Here is an 18253-nt window from a genome sequence, read left to right as displayed (position 1 = left end):
GTAGTGTACTTTAGGTCAATATCTCAACTACCTCCATGTGGCTGTGGATCCCATTAACTTCCACCTGTCAACTAAAGATTGTTGACATTAGTCAATGCATCTGAGTGCTTGAACCTCAAGCCTCTGTTCATTTTTGTGTGACCCTCCACCTCAACCTCCAGCCTCAACACTTCGATTAATTTAGTTACATGAGTATAAAATCTTTATTAATTTACATTTCTTATTAACTTATAAATCTGTTATTACCGATTGAATATCCTTTCATGTTTTTTTTTAGTGTCATCAACAATAATACCATTTGATAGAAAAATTCCTAAGAAAAAAAGAAAGATATAAATATTTGTCAAGAGTGGGATTTGAAACTGGCGCCTTAGACCAACTCGGCCATCTTGACGATTTTTTGAGTATAGTCCACATCTTATGTAAAATAATCCATGTAACAGCCCACAACTATTGCAATAATAATATGCATTTAATACTAATATACTTATGTCTCCATACACTTATGCTCGAATTTGACACACGACAATTACTAAAAGACACATTGTTTGGTGATGACTTATGCTCTCTACTCTCAAACTTTAAAAGAAACTCTTGGATACAATTGAATAAAAGAAACATAAATTATGCTTTCTTAATGCATTTCCAAGTATCGATTACTTGTTGAATTAGTCGCTTCGTTAAATTGATCTCAAGGTTTTTGCTTCTTACCGAATAATTCATTTGACACAGTTTCTTGAAAACATGGTCTAAATAATTTTAATTCTCACTACCTTATCGATGGTGTGATATTGTGGGCATATAGATCAATAGATGTCATGTGATTGTTCTCAACCCATCATAACTAGTCTGAAGTCTGAACTAAAAAACAGTAAATTTCATTAATGGGATTCATATAATTGCAAACATTTGTACGTGATGGGCCTCTGGTCTATAATTGGGCTTATTTAGCTAAAAGTTTACGGGGCGGGTTAATACTAAATCGGGTCGGGCGAATGTTCCATATGAAGAGAGTGGGTTGGGTTCGCGCAATCTCAAACCAAACAGTGAAAAAAGATCGACGACTACAATGGCGGCCGCGTTTCTGCCGGCGACGTCTCTCCGTCTAACTCCATACTCTACTCTCCGCTTCTTATCATTCTTCTCCATTTCTAATCCTTCTTATTCTCTCTTCCGCCCTCCACGCCACCGAGTTCTCCCGCTTATTGATGCTTTTCCGACCAATTCTCGCCGGAGATGCTTTTGCACAGCTGTTTCCGAATCTCTCGGCTCTGGGGAGGGAAATAAAGTTGATAACTTTGAGAAGCGATTTGGAAGTAAAGTTGGAGAATTCAGGAAGAAGTTGAAGATCGCGGAAGTGAAAGGAGGAGCAGACGAAGGGCTCGGTCGCGTTGGGCAGAGTCTTAACATTATGGGTTGGGTCCGTACACTTCGATCTCAGAGCAGTGTCACATTCATTGAGGTAATTCTCAATCTCTGTTCATCTTTAACAGTCTCTTGATTGATTGCTGACAAAGTTATGGTTTTCATTTTTGTTCTTGTTTGAAGATAAATGATGGTTCATGCTTATCGAATTTGCAATGTGTGATGAATTCGGATGCAGAGGGGTATGATCAGGTAATCACTGTGACCTGAGATCAATGATTAGGACTTAGGAGCCTTAACTACTTGAATTTATAAATAAACCTTAGACATGTTTCCTGTGGGCGGAATAATAGGTAGAATCTGGTTCGATCTTGACTGGAGCATCCGTATCTGTACAAGGTACTATTGTGGCTAGCCAGGGAACAAAGCAAAAGGTGGAACTTAAGGTTGAGAAAATCATTGTGGTATGTCTTCGCTTCTTCTACTTTGGACACTGAACTTTAGTTCCTTGAGATTGAAATTTGAAAGTATGTTTCTTTGAATTTTTGTCACTTATTACTCTCACTTTATCCTAGGTTGGAAAGTGTGACTCTTCCTATCCGATCCAGAAGAAAAGGGTCAGCCGGGAATTCTTGAGAACCAAGGCTCATTTACGTCCAAGAACCAATACTTTTGGGGCGGTAACTTTCCTTTTTCATTTACCTTTTATACTGTCATGAAATTCCATACTGTAGACAAGTCTTGTTACCTTCTTGGCAATTTGATGTATTATCTCACACAGAAACATATCTCTTACTAGAAACTGTCGTTTGTCTATTGTTTATGTTGAAAACTGCTTCTACGGCTCACCTTTCAGGCTTCACTTTAGTGATACTTGACTGTGAACTTACTGCCTTGTCACAATCACCAAATTCTATATTCTTAAATATGCAAAATATCTTGTTTCAGGTGGCCAGAGTTAGGAATACTCTGGCATATGCTACACACAAGTTCTTTCAAGAAAGTGGATTTGTCTGGGTGGCAAGCCCAATTATCACAGCGTCAGATTGTGAAGGAGCTGGAGAACAGTTCTGTGTCACTACACTTGTAAGGACCTTAGCTCTCTACATCTCAATATTCTGTAATAACCCATTAACAGCTTGATTGTTTTCACCAAGAAATACAACTCTCAACTCCACATGGAAGAAAAAGTAACATTACACATAATCTATACTTCAATGTTTAGATTCCCAGCTCCCATGAGAACACCGATACTTCCATTGATGCAATTCCGAAAACAAAGGGAGGGTTGATTGATTGGTCTCAGGTGTGTTCCAGCTCCAAATTTTTTGTATCTTAAGAATGTTAGCATATGAACTTGTAACTGTAACGAATTTCATGGCTGTATCACTCCTCAGGACTTCTTTGGGAAACCAGCATTCTTAACAGTCTCTGGGCAACTCAATGGAGAAACTTATGCAACCGCTCTCTCAGATGTAATAGTTCACTACTTGAGTGATTGTGAGCTAGATTTTCTTTGTAGCAAGTGTCTGAATTCCTTATCTGTATGACATTACAGGTATACACATTTGGTCCAACATTTCGAGCTGAGAATTCCAACACGTCCAGGCACTTAGCCGAATTCTGGGTCAGCATTATTAAATCCTCCAGCCAAACTCACACTTCAAAAATTCTTACCTAAGTGTATTTTTCTGAAGAGCTCTCTTTCTACCTTATAAGATGATTGAACCAGAACTTGCTTTTGCCGACCTGGACGATGACATGGCCTGTGCCACCGCCTACCTCCAGTACGTAGTATGTTGCTCTTTCACTTTATATTTCCTTCAAAGGATATATGAGCTTGTCAATTTTGGTAATGTCATCTAGAATTAATTTGATTGTATCTCTTGATATTCTGATAGGTAAAATACGTTCTTGACAATTGCAAGGAAGACATGGAGTTTTTTGATACATGGATTGAGAAAGGAATTATTCGTCGCTTGAGCGTATGTTCTCCGATTCTCACTATGTGATCAGAAAAGAATTTTATGCAGTTTGCACTGGCTGATATATTGATCGGTTTACAATTTGTCTTGTAAAGGACGTAGCTGAGAAAGAGTTTCTACAGCTGGGTTATACAGACGCCATTGAAGTTCTTCTGAAAGCAAACAGAAAATTTGATTTTCCGGTAAAGAAAGGCTTTATTCTCTCCTTTGGAATAGATTGAACTGGACAATTTGGAATTGGAAACTCAAATAGGAGTTCCTTTTTCTAAACAAGTTCTACTGTTTTTGACCTCTGAGCTAGTAGTCTACCTGTTTGTGTGTTTTGGTATTTTCTGTGTAAGTAACTGTGATTCTATTTTCATTTCTTTGGGGTAGGTTGTTCTCTAAAATGATATTATTTTATGGTCGCTTGAGTAGAAACGTCAAATTTTGGTTGTCTGATAGAGCTGCATGTTGTAGGTGAAGTGGGGGTTGGATCTGCAGAGTGAGCATGAAAGGTACATAACAGAAGAGGCATTTGGGGGTCGCCCTGTGATAATAAGAGACTATCCGAAGGAGATAAAAGCATTCTATATGCGAGAGAACGATGATGGGAAGACAGTGGCAGCAATGGATATGCTCGTGCCTCGGGTAAGATAAAAAGATAATACATAATCTTGTTGATAATAAGAAGTTGTTGATAGTGAATGATGATGATGGGTTGTGGTCTGAAAAGATAGGAGAGCTGATAGGTGGAAGCCAAAGAGAGGAAAGGCTTGAGGTCTTGGAAGCGAGGCTTGATGAGTTGAAACTTAACAAAGAGAGCTACTGGTGGTACCTTGACCTTCGCCGCTATGGCTCAGGTCTCTTTCTAGTGTCTTCTTCTTTTTCTTCTTCTTTGAATCAAAAGATAGAAACTTTGGGAGGCTGATGAAGTAAGTGTCTTTGTTATTGTGTGTGCGTTCGTGTGTGTAGTTCCTCATGCAGGATTTGGACTAGGGTTTGAGAGGCTGGTCCAATTTGTCACCGGAATTGATAATATCAGAGACGTCATTCCTTTCCCGCGCACACCTGCCTCTGCTGAATTCTGATACTCGACTCTCCCATGCTCCACAGTTTCATTTCCTCCAAATTCTTGTACTCTTATGTGCCATTATTTATTTGACATCAACGAAAATCTCAAAAGAAATAATTATTTGATTCATATTTAGAAATATTATTTATATGTAACACTCTCTGTCTCTCTCCCTTTCACAAAAATTGACTTTTTAGGTTTTTATTTTGTTTCATGTAGATTGATATTTTACTTTTATATGTACTTCATTACTTTTAACTTTTGTAAATAAGATAAACTTCAAATTATATTGATAGAGGATATTTGAGTAGATTGAATTAATAATGGTTCACAGTCAAGTGGAGAGATGTTTAGTTTGAAAAGATGATGATGTATGTATTATACTGTGTGAAATTGTAACAAAATAGTAATCTGCATAATTTTGGTAACAAAATAAATTTTACTTCTTACAAAACATTTTGTATATAATGTTTCTCACTTTCTCTCATCATAAATCAAAGTACATGAGATTTGTAATCAATGATACTTATTTGTCACAAAAAGAATGACAGGCACTTCTTTTCTCTAAATTTGACAAAGGGAAGAAAAGAAACAACTCTTTGAGATCCTGCCCCTTTCATCATTCCATGGTTAACCTTCATGACGGTTTTTGAGTCACCTTGGAACTGAAAGGCCAAACTCTAGAACAACAAAACATAAAAGATCACCACGATTAGATTAGGGCACTGATTGAGGTGAAGAAACAAAAGATGGATGCAAATGGCTTAATGAATATACTTTAATAACAAAGCAATGCTACCTTTAAACTAGACAATAAAATCTCATCTAAAATAACTTGTCCCAAGTCTAACTTGTCAGGGATCATTGTTCACAGAACCCACCTTCAAAACAAACTGCAAACACATCTCACGTGCCATCGACTCCATCTGGACAAAGAGCATTTTACAGATTACTACGTTACTGTGTGACACTCTAATACACAAAGCCCACAAGCTAACTTGCAGAAACCGGCATTCACTTACGAAAAACAAAAGCAGGAAATACAATGAGCAGCTGTGATGCAACTTGACATTATGTTTACTATGTTTCCAACCTCTAAGTTCTACATGATTTCAGCCCCACATTAGTTACCCAGTCCTTAATTCCCCGATTTCATTGAACTATTGGAGCTATGAAAAAAGGTTCGTACTTGATAAAGATGCAAGGGTTCACATGGTGATGGTGAAATCATGTGCCTACATCAACCAAGTACTCATAATTATACACTAAAACTCAAAACTCTAACATTCCTCTGTGTCACTCAGCCAATATAAGTTGTCTCCTACTTGTTACGACCCAAAGATATAATCTTACAGCCCTGAGCACATTATGCAACTAATGCACCGGAAAAACAAAGACTTGAGGAGTACTCTAGTTTCCACTTAACCAAATAAACTAGTCTCAAGCCAGAAATGTCATAAGGCCTATCAAAGGTACCAAACAGATAGAGAGTTTCATAGCAGCAATGAGCAATCAATCAGCTCCTAAGATCTATCTATAATTGGATCAGCTACTTATTATGCACATTGGAGCGCTTTGGCTTCAATTTAAGTAACCACTATAGCCATAAATCAAAAGCAAGCAGAAAAAAAGCCAAGTTTAAAACAAACAGGAGGAAAGCAAAAAGAGTGAACTCACAAGAAAAGTAAAGAGAAAAGCATTAGAGATCGGGACAAGTGCAGCAGAGTGTACCCTGAGAGAGAGCTCGGCTACTCCTTGATGTTGTGCTTAGACACGACGTCAGCCTCGCCGCCGCCACCGTGCTGTGCAGCGGTAACAGCGACTGCACACATCCCAGCTCCGACGGACACCTAAAGAGGTCGAAGCATTGGAGATTTCAGAAACAGAGGAGATGAAATTGGTATTGGTAAACAGATGCACAGATGCAGACCTGGAGAATGAGAAATGGCGAGAGGGTTGAGAAGGAAGACGAAATCGGGCTGATGACGCAGCCGGTGCAGATCCGGTGGTTGATCTGAGGGAGGATTTGAGGGAAGAGACGGAAGCTCTGTTAAAGAGCTTACGACAAGCAGAAGCCATTATTATCAGAGAAGACGAAACACGACCATGTGATCGAAAGAAAGGGTTTTTATGCAAAAACAACAATTATCTCTCCTTTCGGGTTTTTATCTTCACTTTTGGGAATGTGCAAACAATTCAAAATCATCCAAAGTGATTATTTTGGGATTAATATGCAAGCTCATTCGAAGGACGTGAAATTATCATAGGATGATTGAGAGAACAAATGGAGTTTGAGAGATGATAATTGGGAACAATCAAACTACTACATGTACAACTTCTTCTTCTCTCTCTTAGACACACCCGAGTCATGAGAGATAGAGAGAAAGAGAGAACATTTGACTGAGACTAAATAATCAAAAGCAAATAATTCACACCTACGATAAACAACATCATCTTTTCTTCTTCTCTTCCCCTACTTTTTTTTAGTCTCTCCCAACCAACAAACAAGTTTGGTTTCTTTTAGAAGCATATAACTAAAATTAAAAACAACCTAATAGCAGCCGACACTGCTTCTTTTCTTTCCTCCACTTGGGTTTATGTGCACTTGCTTCTTCTGCTCCTTCACTTGCCTGCCAACAACATCATCAACAGTTTCAGCTAAATATTGGTTTACCTCCAAGTTATTCCACTTTTCAACACTTTTTATTACAAAACATCACCTCTACTGCTACTTTTTGCTTTGACTTTGGTGATTTCTGCTGTGTGATACCGAAGGAATCTTCGAGGTCATCATCGACGTTTGCAGACCTTCAAGTAGCTGCAGAATAACACAGATACACGTTTTAAATGAATCGGTCATGACCAGAAATCAGGGGACATTATGCAAACTTCCACACATAAATGTAAAAATCTCCCATATACTACTTACTCTAGAAGTTGGCTGGATCCTGCGGATTGATCTCCGTGGCTCCATTCCCTCCGATGTTTTTGAAGAATTTTCAGCCAACGCCTTATCCTCTTCGATTTTGGCTAACCTTCCTGCAGTAGGAGCCACTTTCCCTTTATTAGTGCTCAAGGAGGAACTATTCTTGGAACCCGTATCATGGAAGGATGATGTGGTTTGCTCTTCCACTGTTCCCTTAAATGGAACACCAGATGCAGGACCTTTGTTTTCTGCACTCGCATCAGCGGCATCATCAGATTCCATATCTGAGGCTGTTGTATTACGCAAGTCCTTGCGGGGAATTGTTCTAGCCGCAGCACCCAGTTTCTCTTTGGGCTTGGGTGCAGGTTTGAAAGTCTTGGGCTTAGATATTGTTGTCTGTTTCTCTCTGGTGATAGTTTTAGAAGGCAATCTCCAGCTACCTATTCCAGAATTTTGGGGCACAACTGATTTCACAGGCTTAACTGGTTCCTTCCGTTCCTGAGTTTTGGTGCTCGCCTCTGAAACATAGTGTTTGCTCACGTCCATGAACTTCCTTTTCTTTCCAGGTTTAGGGACACCAAAAATCACTTTTGATCCTTGCTTTTGCAAACCGGTTCTCTTCATTCGGAGTGGATCGGGTTTGTTCTCCTCTCTGGTACTCTTTCCAATGTTAAATGTGTTCTCTGAAACATCAAGAACACCAGTCTGAGGCAGTTTCTCTAAGTTTGGATCACCAACAATCTTCATACTCGTGTCTTTTATTTCAGCCACAGGAGCAGGAGTTCCTAATCTAGGACGCTTTTCCTTTGGCGTATCACCCTGATATTCAAAATTTTGAGTCTTGCAAATTAGCTAAAGCATCCAAAAGAGAACCCTCTAGATCCATAAAAGGGTGAAAATACCTCATGTGACGAGCTGATGTTTTCTCCTGAACTAGAACATTCAATCCACTTTCCATCTTTCCACACAAGAGAAGGACGAAGATTCCAAGCTTTGATCGTCAAAGTGTCTCCTTGCGCTGCAGATTTTTTTTTTAGAAAAAAGAATGTTTTGAGCACAGTGTATCACAGACAAGCAGTTTAGAGCACAAAAATGAGATATCTTCATCAGGCTTACGCACCAGGAAAATGCACAGTCACTGTATTTTCATCTTTCTTGTTCTTCTCTGTGATAACACCCTCCAACCAACTGAAGGAAAATAAAACAGATATAGTTCAAGTTTCCAAACTTCGTTGAATGAACAAGGATTTCACAGAACGCAAGATTAAAATCGATTTACAGATTTTATGTTTTGGTCTGATCCCCGTTAGAGCAAAGCATTAAAACAGCTGGTTATAGAGACGGTGACTACCTGTCATGCACCCACGAGTCTACCCTGTCCCCAATTTTCCAAACATGATCCCCAAGAGCAGCTCTACGTCTCTTCCTGGTTCCTTCATATGGCATGGCAGTAACAGAACGAGCAGTTCTTATTTTAGGGGCCTGATCACCTTCGCCTTTGAGGGCTACCCACTCCTTTAGCTTATCTGTTCCTCATAAAAGATAATATCAAAGGATCAACAAATCACTTAATAAAGCAATGGAGCCTCTTCGTAGGAGCTTCAGTACTCAGGCTGCATCCTTTCAAAATAAATTTTTACATGCATATAATATAATAATGGAAAGTGAGTGATTACATAGGATTACATATTTACCCTAATACTTGAAAGAATTTGTGAAGTTAAAGATCTATTGATGATAAATAAGGTTTAAAGAAAAAGATCATGGTAAACACACAAACCTTGTTCTACAGAAAGGTCATTGAACAACACGTAAGCTTTATCATCCTCTAAGCTCAATACATTGGCAGAGTACCATGCGGTTCTTAATCCAGGTTCTTCCTTGAAAACCTTCAAAGGAAATATTATCTCCGTTAACGAAAGAACACAATCAACCACGAGCAGTTAGTTATAGACGGTGTAAATATACAAATGTAGCAAAAACCTCTACATTAGAACCCTCCTTGATGTCCTCATTATTTGTTGCTTTCATACTCTGTTGACTTTCAGTTTGGGTGTCAATCGAAATTTTTGACCCAACTTCTGGTTCCAAAACCACATCATTGTTAACAGCCAAGTCTGCACCTGTATCACCCTTTTGTCCCTTTTTCTTTCCAGTGGCAGAAACTGGTCCAGACACACCATCTGACTTTTGCAGAGAGCCACCCAACTCAGTCTGCACAGTTCTGGGACTAGCAATAGTTCCCTCACTAGTAGCCACAGGTTCTTTTTCTAAAACAACCGTACAAGGCTGCACTTCATGAGATCCTTGAGCCTGTCTCCAATAATTACTTGGACCCGCCTCCACCAGCTTATTGAGCGACGGAGGATGACCCATTGACACAAGTATTCCAGCTTGTGAAACCGCGTCGGATGCCAATTCAGCTGCTTTTACAATGGAGTCCATATTTTCAGCACGCTTGGTGGCCGCTGTGGCAGCTTCAACCCTCTTCTTAGATGCCTCTCTCGCAGCAATAAGAACCGAACTGGAGCTCCCCACTGCACCTTCACCCTTCAAGATAGAAGCAGGGGTACCGTGGCCTGGTAATAATATATTATCATTTGACTTTGGGAGTCGCTGATCAAAAGTATATATAAGGGATGCTTCTTCAGCCATTAATTTGGCCTGCAATGCAGCATTAGCTGCAATATTGGCGGCAGCAGCTGCAGCTTTTGCCACCGCAGCAGCAGCAGCTATAGCAACAGCAGCCGAAGCTAATCTGTCTTGAGTTTCTGGCTGGAGGCCAGCATGACTTTGTTGCTCTATCCGCTTCCATACATATTCGCTGTGACTAACAGCTGCAGTAGCAAGAGCAGATGCATCCTCTGCATGCATCTTAGCCTCCTTAAGTTTATCCATAGTATCCTCTGACAAGACAGATCTCTGCTTTACTTCAGGTACAAGGTTACCACCAAAAATTGGAGATGGCAACGATGATTTGATTTTCTTCCCGGGGAACGTAGATACCAGGTCCATAGGGACTGCAGTGATAGAAACAACATTAGGCAGGGTGCCAGCATTAGAACCCAGATTAGCCGGAGTAGGTGTAATAGGCACTGCCGTCGATATAGAAACAAGAGGTGAGGCAGCTAACTCTGTCTGCTTTAACGAATTCAAAATGTTTGGACCAAACTCCACAGAGGCTGGCATCTTCTTCCGTTTCCTTGATTTTGTCCCAGTCGAATGTTGAGCAGGTGCTACAACTGAACTCGTTGGCTCAAGTGATGATGTCACTTTGAAAACATTGCCAGAAGTTCCACTCTGAACATGCTTTGCGCCAGGGAAACTCAAGGACGATTCTTTCATGGGAGTCAACTTTACAGGTTCGGTCATTGGATAGACGGGGAAACGAGAACCAACATCAAATCCACTGGTTTGCTGAGAAGCAAGCCAAGAATTACGGAAAGGGAGAGGCGACATCCAAGGGGTATTATGTCCAACAATATTCGCAGTTGGTGGAGTTTGGTGAGCATGCGATGAAGAAAGCAATGGCTGGTGAGTAGCAGTTGAACCTCTCTGAATGCTACTTGATTGTAAAGTATCAAGGGAAGTTGATAAACTCCATAAAGGTGATGAGAGTGGAATCATGGGGTTTGTCGCTGAACTCTCTTTGCTATTGGTGTGACCAGCTGATGGAGTCTCTGTCTTCCCTGAAAATGCAATTTTGGGTATTTGGATCAGCAGCGGTGAGAGGTAAAACTAAGCACACCATAAGAGTTTGAAATGCATAATAAATCAATGTAGAAACCTGCACGTGATTGCAATGGCGTTTCAGGAGTAGCAACAAACGATTTCTGAGCCCTTACAACACAAGAACGCCATGCTTTCTCCCAGCTGCCCTTCCCACCATCTAAAGAAATGCAGAGTGAACACACTTGTCTCAAACCTGGGTCATTAATAACACAATAGATTAAAGAATAACAGTATTACCTGGACCACCAAATGCAGAAATCATATAAGCTTCATCGGGTGCTGTTCCTTGGCTGTATCAGAAAAAAAAAACATAACCATCAAAATTTTGCAAGAGAATAAGATGTGCAAGAACTCCAAATGAGATGCTCTCAAATCTCAATAACTCAACAAGACATGAGAACATATAAAGACTAAGAAAGAGCTTACATCAGAGCCCCATATACGAAAATTTGTGCACGTAGTTGCACTTGTTGCAAGTCTGTGAAAGGTCGACGCAGAATACTTGAGAGAACAGCAGAGTTCAAATCCGGTAGACTTGCCGTGGGGGTTGAAAGGGTCCCAAAAGCTTTTAGAGCAGGGCTCTGAAGACTTTGCGGTTTCTCAGTAGATTGTGTGATCTGAATAGGACAAGCCGAACTTTGATTAACAGCATTTGTTTTGCCTCCACTTTGAAACTGTTGAAAAGGTGTAGCCCCTTTTACACTAGTTCCTTTTCTAGAAGTCTCTTTTCCTACAGATTTAGATGTTCGCCTGGGTTTCCGCTCAGATTTTGTTTTGGAAGACTTTGCAGCTGTTTTCTCTAAGCTAGATGTTGAAGTAGATCCCACCACAATCTGAATAAACAAAAAACAATGCTACGTAAGGACAAACACACACTAATGCGACAGAATTCGCCTTGAACACTGATGAAAATATGTTAAAGATATAAATTGGAAGTACCGGAGAGACCAGTGTAGCTTGTGAAAAATTAACAGCTTTGGAAATTTCCCCTGCTTTCAGCTGATCGGGAGTTAAGTTCATCTCACTGCTGAAGGTCTCATTATTCAAGACCGAAGATCCAGCAGACATAAAACTCGAAATATTCTGATCTTCTGGCTTTTTGACACTGTCTGTCTCAGTCTTATTAAGTTGAAGTTCGGCAGTCGTAACAGTGGGGAAAGAATTAAGAGGAGTCTTCAAATTAGTAGCAGCGTCTTCTGTTGCAGTTACATGAGACTTTGCAGAAGGCTCAGAAACTGTAGAAGCACAGGAATTTACTAGTACGATTGCATCACCTGAAATATCCCAAGGACAAGTACATATTTTCGATGAATGCATGAAATTAATTGCATGGATATAGAAAAAAAGAAGTCGTTCCAAGATCAAGATCTGTTCAACTTAGGAATTTTCCAGCTGTATTCTTTAATAAAGAGCCTTTTTACTTAAATAACACAGAGTGTAAACTTTGTCAGTATTCATACATGATACACCTAATCTGTATCTTCCTTGTAAACCATTCTAAGGAAATCAGAAGAAACTGCAAGAAAGGGAAGTTTCTTGATGCTACGATGATCATACAGACTCACCTTTGGGGTTTGAAACAGGAGTCCCAGCTGACATAATTCTTCCGGTTGCAGCAGAATTATCCTCTTTCCGGTGATCCTTTCCAGCTTCACTCCCAAGATTAGACAAGGTGCTAGTACTAGGCTTTTCATTTTTGTTATCCTTGTCCAGAACTAACTGAGTCTCTGCGGAGGAAAAAACAAAAGAAAAAAAGATTGCTACAACATAAATCAACTCATCGAAAGGTAAACAAATCGGGTTCGGTCTACATGGAACGGCAATATACAAAGAATCAAGCTAGTACGATTACTATGGCCGAAAATAGGAAAACGTTACCAGGAGCATTTACAACTTCTGTTACTAGAGTTTCTTCTAAAATTGTTTCCTCAGACTGCTGCAGCAAAACTTGTCCAGTAGCACCAGCATCAGCATCAGCATCTACTGCATCCTTTGACCCTTCAGAGCCAGGACAGCCTTCAACAAAGTGCGTACTTTGCTGAGTATCTTCAACAATCTTCCTAGCTTGTTTGTCCATCTGACTCCCCGAACTACTTGCATCCACAGGTGGAACGGTTTGACCATTTTCAGGTTCACCAGATGATATCTTCTCGGTTTTAGAGAAACTGCCTTGGTCACTTGTATCAGAGGATGTCTTTACCATATGTAAATCAATTGAAGATGTAAGACTGACAGCAGGTGCTCCATATGGATTTAAAGGTTGTAATTCTTCACCGTTAAGAGAATAGTCAATCATAGTCCCTGTGGAAGACATTTAGGGGGTTGTAAACAAGTAATATATACCATTTGCAGTAGGAAGTTAACCCCAAAAGAATAAAAAATATGCAGCACAAGGGCTACTGAGAGAACGAGAAGGCAAATATGAAGATAGAGTATATTAAAAGAATTAGAAAATATGATTACCTGACTTGTCTGTTGGTATGGTGTCAGATTGAGATTTTGGCTCCGCCAGCTTGGAAGCCGGGCCTCCTGAAACATAGCCAACAGACTCGGACACAACACTTTCAGACAAAATTGGAGAGTTCTTGACATCCTGATCTCTCTCGTTGGCATTGACAGGCAGTTCCATTCTTTGCTCGAGATTAGAAGTGGGATCACTACCTTCACTATCACTCTTCTTAGACACACCACCTTTTGTAGCTTCAACCATCGAGTCCATAGGTGAAATATAAACACTTTCTGAAGTTTCAACTACATGTATCTGCGTATGTGTCTCAGTCTCCATCTGAAAAGTAGACTCATGTACACTTGTAATAACTTCCATATGTTGATGACTAAGCGACTCAGGTTTCTCAATGGAAACACTGTTTGGTATAGTTGTCAATTCCCCAACAAGTTCCAAAGATGCTTTAACAGCTCCCCTAGTATGAACAGTGCTGACAAGGAGATCTTGGCGTTGAGTCCCAGAAACATCTTGTCCACCTACCTCAACAGTAGGGAGAGCTTGGTCCCCTCTTTCTAGTACTGTGACATCAGATAGCTCTATCTCCTTCAAATCAGGCTCTGCAGTTTCGCCAATATTTTCAGCTTCCACATTTTCAGCTTCGGAAGCTGATTCTATATGGCTATCAGAATGAGCCTCAACCAAAACTGACTTTGCATCTATAGTTATATCACTGCGGTTATAACTACTTTGAATGTGGCCACTGATAACATTTTCATCATTGGAAGTCTCTGGAAGCACAGTGCTCTGATTATTCAACTCACCACTACAAGTAATCTCAGTCTGTACAGTTCTATCGCTACAATCATCTTCCATCCTCGATTCTATATTGGCTTTCTCTTCCGTTTGGTGACGAAGATTATCAGTCGACTCAGGTCCTATTTTATCAAGACCAGCAGTTTGGACAGCCTCTACCGTCGCGGTATTTGAAGTCAAGATGGCATTCTTTTCCTCCACAGATGCTTCTTCTACGGCGGTTGGTGAGTCATCTTTTACCAGAACCTGCTCCTGTCCATCATCTGTCTTGACTACAGAGAACTCTCCTGAAGTATCATCCACAGATGGGTTAGGTTGTAAGTTCACCGTTTCCTCTTTGGAAGGACTTTTTTCATGGGATGTCTGACCAGGCTCCATTGGTTCCATTGTGCAACCTAGTTCATCAGAAGTGTCAGATTTCTTGATAGTATCCTCTCTTACAATAACTTCGTCCTGTCCAACTGAATTCAAAAGCATTTCAACAGATTCCGACGAAGTAGCCTCAGACCAAACATTATTGTGCCTTGGAATGGCACAAGACTCCGTTGCACCTGAACTAAACACTATACCACTACTTCCACGAGAGAAATCCTCAATCCAGTTATTATCTTCGTTACCCTCAATACCAAGAAAAGCCTCACTTTCACCTAAACTGTCAAACCTTAGATGCGTGTTGAGTGTATCATCAAAATCAAACTTTGGTAGAGCATAAGGCTGTAAAACTGGTGGAAATTTATTGTTGGCTTCACCAGCTAAATGGAGATTCTGGTTTTGAAAGTCATTGTCATCATAATCCATGGGTTTATTCCTGAAATAAGGAACATATAAATCAAATTACGAAACAAAAGCATACCAACACCGTGAAACATAAAATAAAATAAAAAAACGACTCTGGTCATTTTCATGTCGAGTGGAGTAAACAGTAGGAAACGAAAAGTACCGAGACAAGAGTGTATGGAGACGCTACCTCCCTCCATTCGGTGACAAAAAACCTGGCCGTCAGACCTCAGCTGTCCCCTAATCGCACGTTCATCTACTACTGCTCCACCAAAAACAAAACCATACGCGTCAATTATAAATTTCTTCCTTCTCAAAATCCAAGGGCACACGAAAACCTAACTGAGGAAACTCGCTTAAATGATAAATTGCAACGCTGAAGAAGTTAAACTCACCGGAAAATTCAAACTGACGGAGGTGACCTAGGGTTCCGGCGAAGAAAGTTTGGCGAGTGAAGCAGATTGGGAGAGAAATGGCCCGATAAATTATATTCGCTTTCCTCGGCAAATGAAATGAGTCTGGTTTAAGTAAAGCCCAAATTAAATAAATAAATAACATTTGTAGAGAAAATAAAGATGGATGCTGATGCGGCAAAATCCAGAGTGACACGTGTCGAATTTTCTGGATCCTGTGGCTAATATTGAATTTAAACAAAACATGCGAAAGGTGTTTTACTTTTAAATTAAAACGTACGTTAAAATCTAGGGCAATTTATTGGCTAAGGTTCCGTTAAAAGAAAATAAATATTTTATTGACCGCAAGAGGTAAAAGAAAATTAGGTTGTTCGTTTCACCGCCGCAGGTACTTGCGGTTGCGGTAGAGCTGCATGTTCGTTTAGTTGCCGCAGCTACCTGCGGTAAGACGCTGCGTTCGGCGGCGATAATTTTTGGACGCTGATTAAATTCAGCGTCGATGACTAAAAAGCTGCATTATATGTGGTAAATGACACAAATACCCTTATTATTTTTGAGAAATCACAAACAAACCAAGCGATTCTCTTCTTCGATTCCTCTGTCACTTCTCTTCTCTCATCGACGAATTGGTTTCTCCTCAGATTTCTCCTAAAGTGTCCCCTCTTACTTGCATCAGGTTTGTAACCATCAAGACTTTGTTTTTGTTTTGATCTTTCAGATTTCTCTTCTCTTGACTCTTCTTCTCTTTTGATCTTTGTTTCTGGGTTTTTGTAACGGTTTAGGGAACAATACAATCTCTAGCTACATGGTTTAGAATCGTTCTTCACTTTGCAGAACCAAAAGGTACGATTTGAAACTGTTGAATTTTGCTCATTTGGGTTTTTCTTGTTGTTGCTAGCTTGGTGTTTGTTTGGTTTTTAGCTTTTATAGAACGGAGTTGTTGTGATGTCCTTTTGTTCTTGTTTCAATTGGTTTTGGTGCAAAAGCGATTATTCCCTGTAAGCAAATTCTATATGTCTATCTGTCCCTTTGTTTGCCTTGTGTTGATTCAAAATCTTGACTTGGAGCCTGCGTTTTAAAGCTTTGCAATTGACACTTATCTTGTTCCAATCATGTTTGCCTTCTCTCTATCTCTGTATGAATTTACCAATGTAGCTTTTGAAGTATAAGATATGTGACTCAATCTAGAAACACTTCATAACTGTGCTAGCTGCTACATCTGATTTCCATTGTTTGGTTTAGGGATATACAATGGTTTCAAACCCACATACGCTTACTAGAATCTGTGAAGTTTGATTAGGGAGGAACAAGACTCGAAATTTGGATAAGCACTTAATTTCTGTAGTAAAAGAATTGGATGGATGCATCATAGATCTTACTGTTTGATGAAACCTTTCTTACTTGCTATTTCATTGAGATGTTTTTGTCTCTGGTTAGTCTATTTTTTGGGAATTCTTATGCTCTTGCTTGTGTCATTGAATCATTATTCTGTCCATTTTAATCCAGAGTCATCAAAGAGACATTCATTTTGAAAGTGTTGAATTTGGTAAGAACTAGTGATTAATAACTGCTCTAAGTGCTCTTGACGTTAGTCATTCTAACTATACCAAAAATACATATTAAGCATAGAGCTTAGCTTTGATTATGTTGTAACTTACTTGATATCTAATGTCATTGCAGGTACCAAACTGTGAGCTTCTCTTAGTTATATTCTTTACTAACATTAAGTTACATTTATGAGAAGAGACAAGCTGCACAAATTAAGACCTATACTTGTTGGAGTCTCTGCGGATCTTCTTGTTTGCCATAAAGTCTTTGCCATTGACAATCCTGTGAGTGTATATATTATTCAAAATAGTATTCTCTGCTTTTTGCTTTTGAATTTTTGAGGTAGCAAGCTTGTTTTGAATTATCTAGAATTATGTCTATGCTTTTAGATATGAAAATGAGCAGTGTGTGACTAGTTTAGGATCATTGCTTGCAGGTCGTTGCACTTCTTCAGGGTCATGAGGATTTAGTCATGGAGTTTGCAAACGTTTTCAAGAGACCCACTGGTTCATCAGGATCAAAATCTGATAGAGATAGATGAGTACATTAGAAGACTGTCTCTGCTTTAGTATTGGATGTTTGGAATATAATGTTTGGAATAAAATTTTATTTGTTGGGGACTTCTTTTACTAATTACATACCTAAAATTATGTATATTATTTTCTCAATTGGTTTGGAATTTGGAGTAAAAATCAAAATAATATATAATGTGTGCATTAATTTTCTCAATTGGTTTGGAATTTGGAGTAAAAATCAAAATAAACAAGTCTTATTTTTTTGTTTATGACTTGGTGTATTAAGTTTAGTTAAATGTATTGGTTTACTATTTTTATTTTAATTTAGCTCATGATTTATCACAAAATTATATTGTTATAATTATATAATTAACTAAAAATTATTACTAGCTAAACAATTATTTCTTATGGATGTAAATATATTTACATTACATTTTTTTTAATTCAAAATGTAATTATACAAATTTATAAAAATAAAATAAGAATTAAATAAAAATTGTCGCAGCGGCGACAAAACGAACAAAGAAATCTGTGGCTGCGGCAGAGGCGGCGGCAGCTGTAGCGGTATCGAAACAAACATAAAACCTGCGGCAGCGGCAGCGGTTGCCGCAGCGTCGGCGGCGACGAAACGAACAACAACCTGCGGTAGTGTTTGCCGCCGCCGCAGCCGCTGCCGCCT

General features: G+C 39.4%; 3 protein-coding genes and 1 long non-coding RNA gene across 10 annotated transcripts; 2 read left to right on the top strand and 2 right to left on the bottom strand.

Annotated features, from left to right (window-relative positions):
• The first annotated feature begins 893 nt into the window (after positions 1-893).
• On the top strand, positions 894-4561 carry LOC9304147 (asparagine--tRNA ligase, chloroplastic/mitochondrial). Its single transcript, XM_002870065.2, has 14 exons — positions 894-1462; positions 1549-1617; positions 1719-1829; positions 1941-2045; positions 2314-2451; positions 2591-2671; positions 2763-2840; positions 2924-2992; positions 3085-3159; positions 3267-3350; positions 3446-3532; positions 3810-3980; positions 4066-4192; positions 4305-4561. The coding sequence occupies exons 1-14, from the start codon at positions 1070-1072 to the stop codon at positions 4418-4420; spliced, it is 1704 nt and encodes a 567-aa protein (XP_002870111.1). The 5' UTR covers positions 894-1069; the 3' UTR covers positions 4421-4561.
• Positions 4562-4797: 236 nt separating this feature from the next.
• LOC9304146 lies at positions 4798-6582 on the bottom strand. Of its 5 annotated transcripts, none has more exons than XR_002330555.1 (4): positions 6335-6582; positions 6082-6254; positions 5204-5330; positions 4798-5084 (listed from the first exon to the last, which is right to left on the bottom strand). XR_002330555.1 is itself a non-coding variant. In XM_021018673.1 (4 exons), the coding sequence occupies exons 1-3, from the start codon at positions 6481-6483 to the stop codon at positions 5311-5313; spliced, it is 288 nt and encodes a 95-aa protein (XP_020874332.1). In that variant the 5' UTR covers positions 6484-6582; the 3' UTR covers positions 4798-5084; positions 5286-5310. The 5 variants fall into 5 exon arrangements, 3 of the variants coding, with proteins under 3 accessions (XP_020874332.1, XP_020874330.1, XP_020874331.1); XR_002330556.1 differs by having other exon boundaries at positions 6136-6254; XM_021018673.1 differs by having other exon boundaries at positions 5286-5330; positions 6136-6254.
• Positions 6583-6689: 107 nt separating this feature from the next.
• LOC9306182 lies at positions 6690-15616 on the bottom strand. 3 transcript variants are annotated; one of them, XM_021018668.1, is made up of 17 exons: positions 15494-15616; positions 15262-15360; positions 13526-15129; positions 12941-13363; positions 12628-12789; positions 12002-12336; positions 11489-11895; positions 11300-11352; positions 11118-11219; positions 9314-11019; positions 9111-9219; positions 8682-8856; positions 8451-8518; positions 8233-8348; positions 7334-8149; positions 7125-7222; positions 6690-7034 (listed from the first exon to the last, which is right to left on the bottom strand). In XM_021018668.1, the coding sequence occupies exons 3-16, from the start codon at positions 15117-15119 to the stop codon at positions 7133-7135; spliced, it is 6156 nt and encodes a 2051-aa protein (XP_020874327.1). In that variant the 5' UTR covers positions 15120-15129; positions 15262-15360; positions 15494-15616; the 3' UTR covers positions 6690-7034; positions 7125-7132. The 3 variants fall into 3 exon arrangements, with proteins under 3 accessions (XP_020874327.1, XP_020874329.1, XP_020874328.1); XM_021018670.1 differs by having other exon boundaries at positions 9320-11019; XM_021018669.1 differs by having other exon boundaries at positions 15289-15360.
• Positions 15617-15898: 282 nt separating this feature from the next.
• Positions 15899-17738, top strand: LOC110226613. Its single transcript, XR_002330558.1, has 4 exons — positions 15899-16187; positions 16294-16354; positions 17192-17343; positions 17496-17738. It is a non-coding gene; the product is annotated as an uncharacterized LOC110226613 (long non-coding RNA).
• The last annotated feature ends 515 nt before the right edge of the window (positions 17739-18253 follow it).

This window comes from Arabidopsis lyrata, assembly GCF_000004255.2.
Source record: "Arabidopsis lyrata subsp. lyrata unplaced genomic scaffold ARALYscaffold_7, whole genome shotgun sequence".
Taxonomy (NCBI): Eukaryota; Viridiplantae; Streptophyta; class Magnoliopsida; order Brassicales; family Brassicaceae; genus Arabidopsis; species Arabidopsis lyrata.
This window is presented reverse-complemented; position numbering and strand designations above follow the sequence as displayed.

What these genes read in the sequence shown, in the direction of transcription:
- LOC9304147 (XM_002870065.2), top strand. Translation starts at nt 1,070, where the DNA reads ATGGCGGCCGCGTTTCTGCCGGCGACGTCTCTCCGTCTAACTCCATAC. An exon ending in GGTTGATTGATTGGTCTCAG is followed by an intron (nt 2,672 to 2,762) that starts GTGTGTTCCAGC and finishes ATCACTCCTCAG; the next exon opens with GACTTCTTTGGGAAACCAGC. An exon ending in CCTTCGCCGCTATGGCTCAG is followed by an intron (nt 4,193 to 4,304) that starts GTCTCTTTCTAG and finishes TCGTGTGTGTAG; the next exon opens with TTCCTCATGCAGGATTTGGA.
- LOC9306182 (XM_021018668.1), bottom strand. Translation starts at nt 15,119, where the DNA reads ATGGATTATGATGACAATGACTTTCAAAACCAGAATCTCCATTTAGCT. An exon ending in TCCTGTTTCAAACCCCAAAG is followed by an intron (nt 12,337 to 12,627) that starts GTGAGTCTGTAT and finishes GGGATATTTCAG; the next exon opens with GTGATGCAATCGTACTAGTA. An exon ending in TGACCTTTCTGTAGAACAAG is followed by an intron (nt 8,857 to 9,110) that starts GTTTGTGTGTTT and finishes TATGAGGAACAG; the next exon opens with ATAAGCTAAAGGAGTGGGTA.
- LOC9304146 (XM_021018671.1), bottom strand. Translation starts at nt 6,483, where the DNA reads ATGGCTTCTGCTTGTCGTAAGCTCTTTAACAGAGCTTCCGTCTCTTCC. An exon ending in CGCCATTTCTCATTCTCCAG is followed by an intron (nt 6,255 to 6,334) that starts GTCTGCATCTGT and finishes CGACCTCTTTAG; the next exon opens with GTGTCCGTCGGAGCTGGGAT.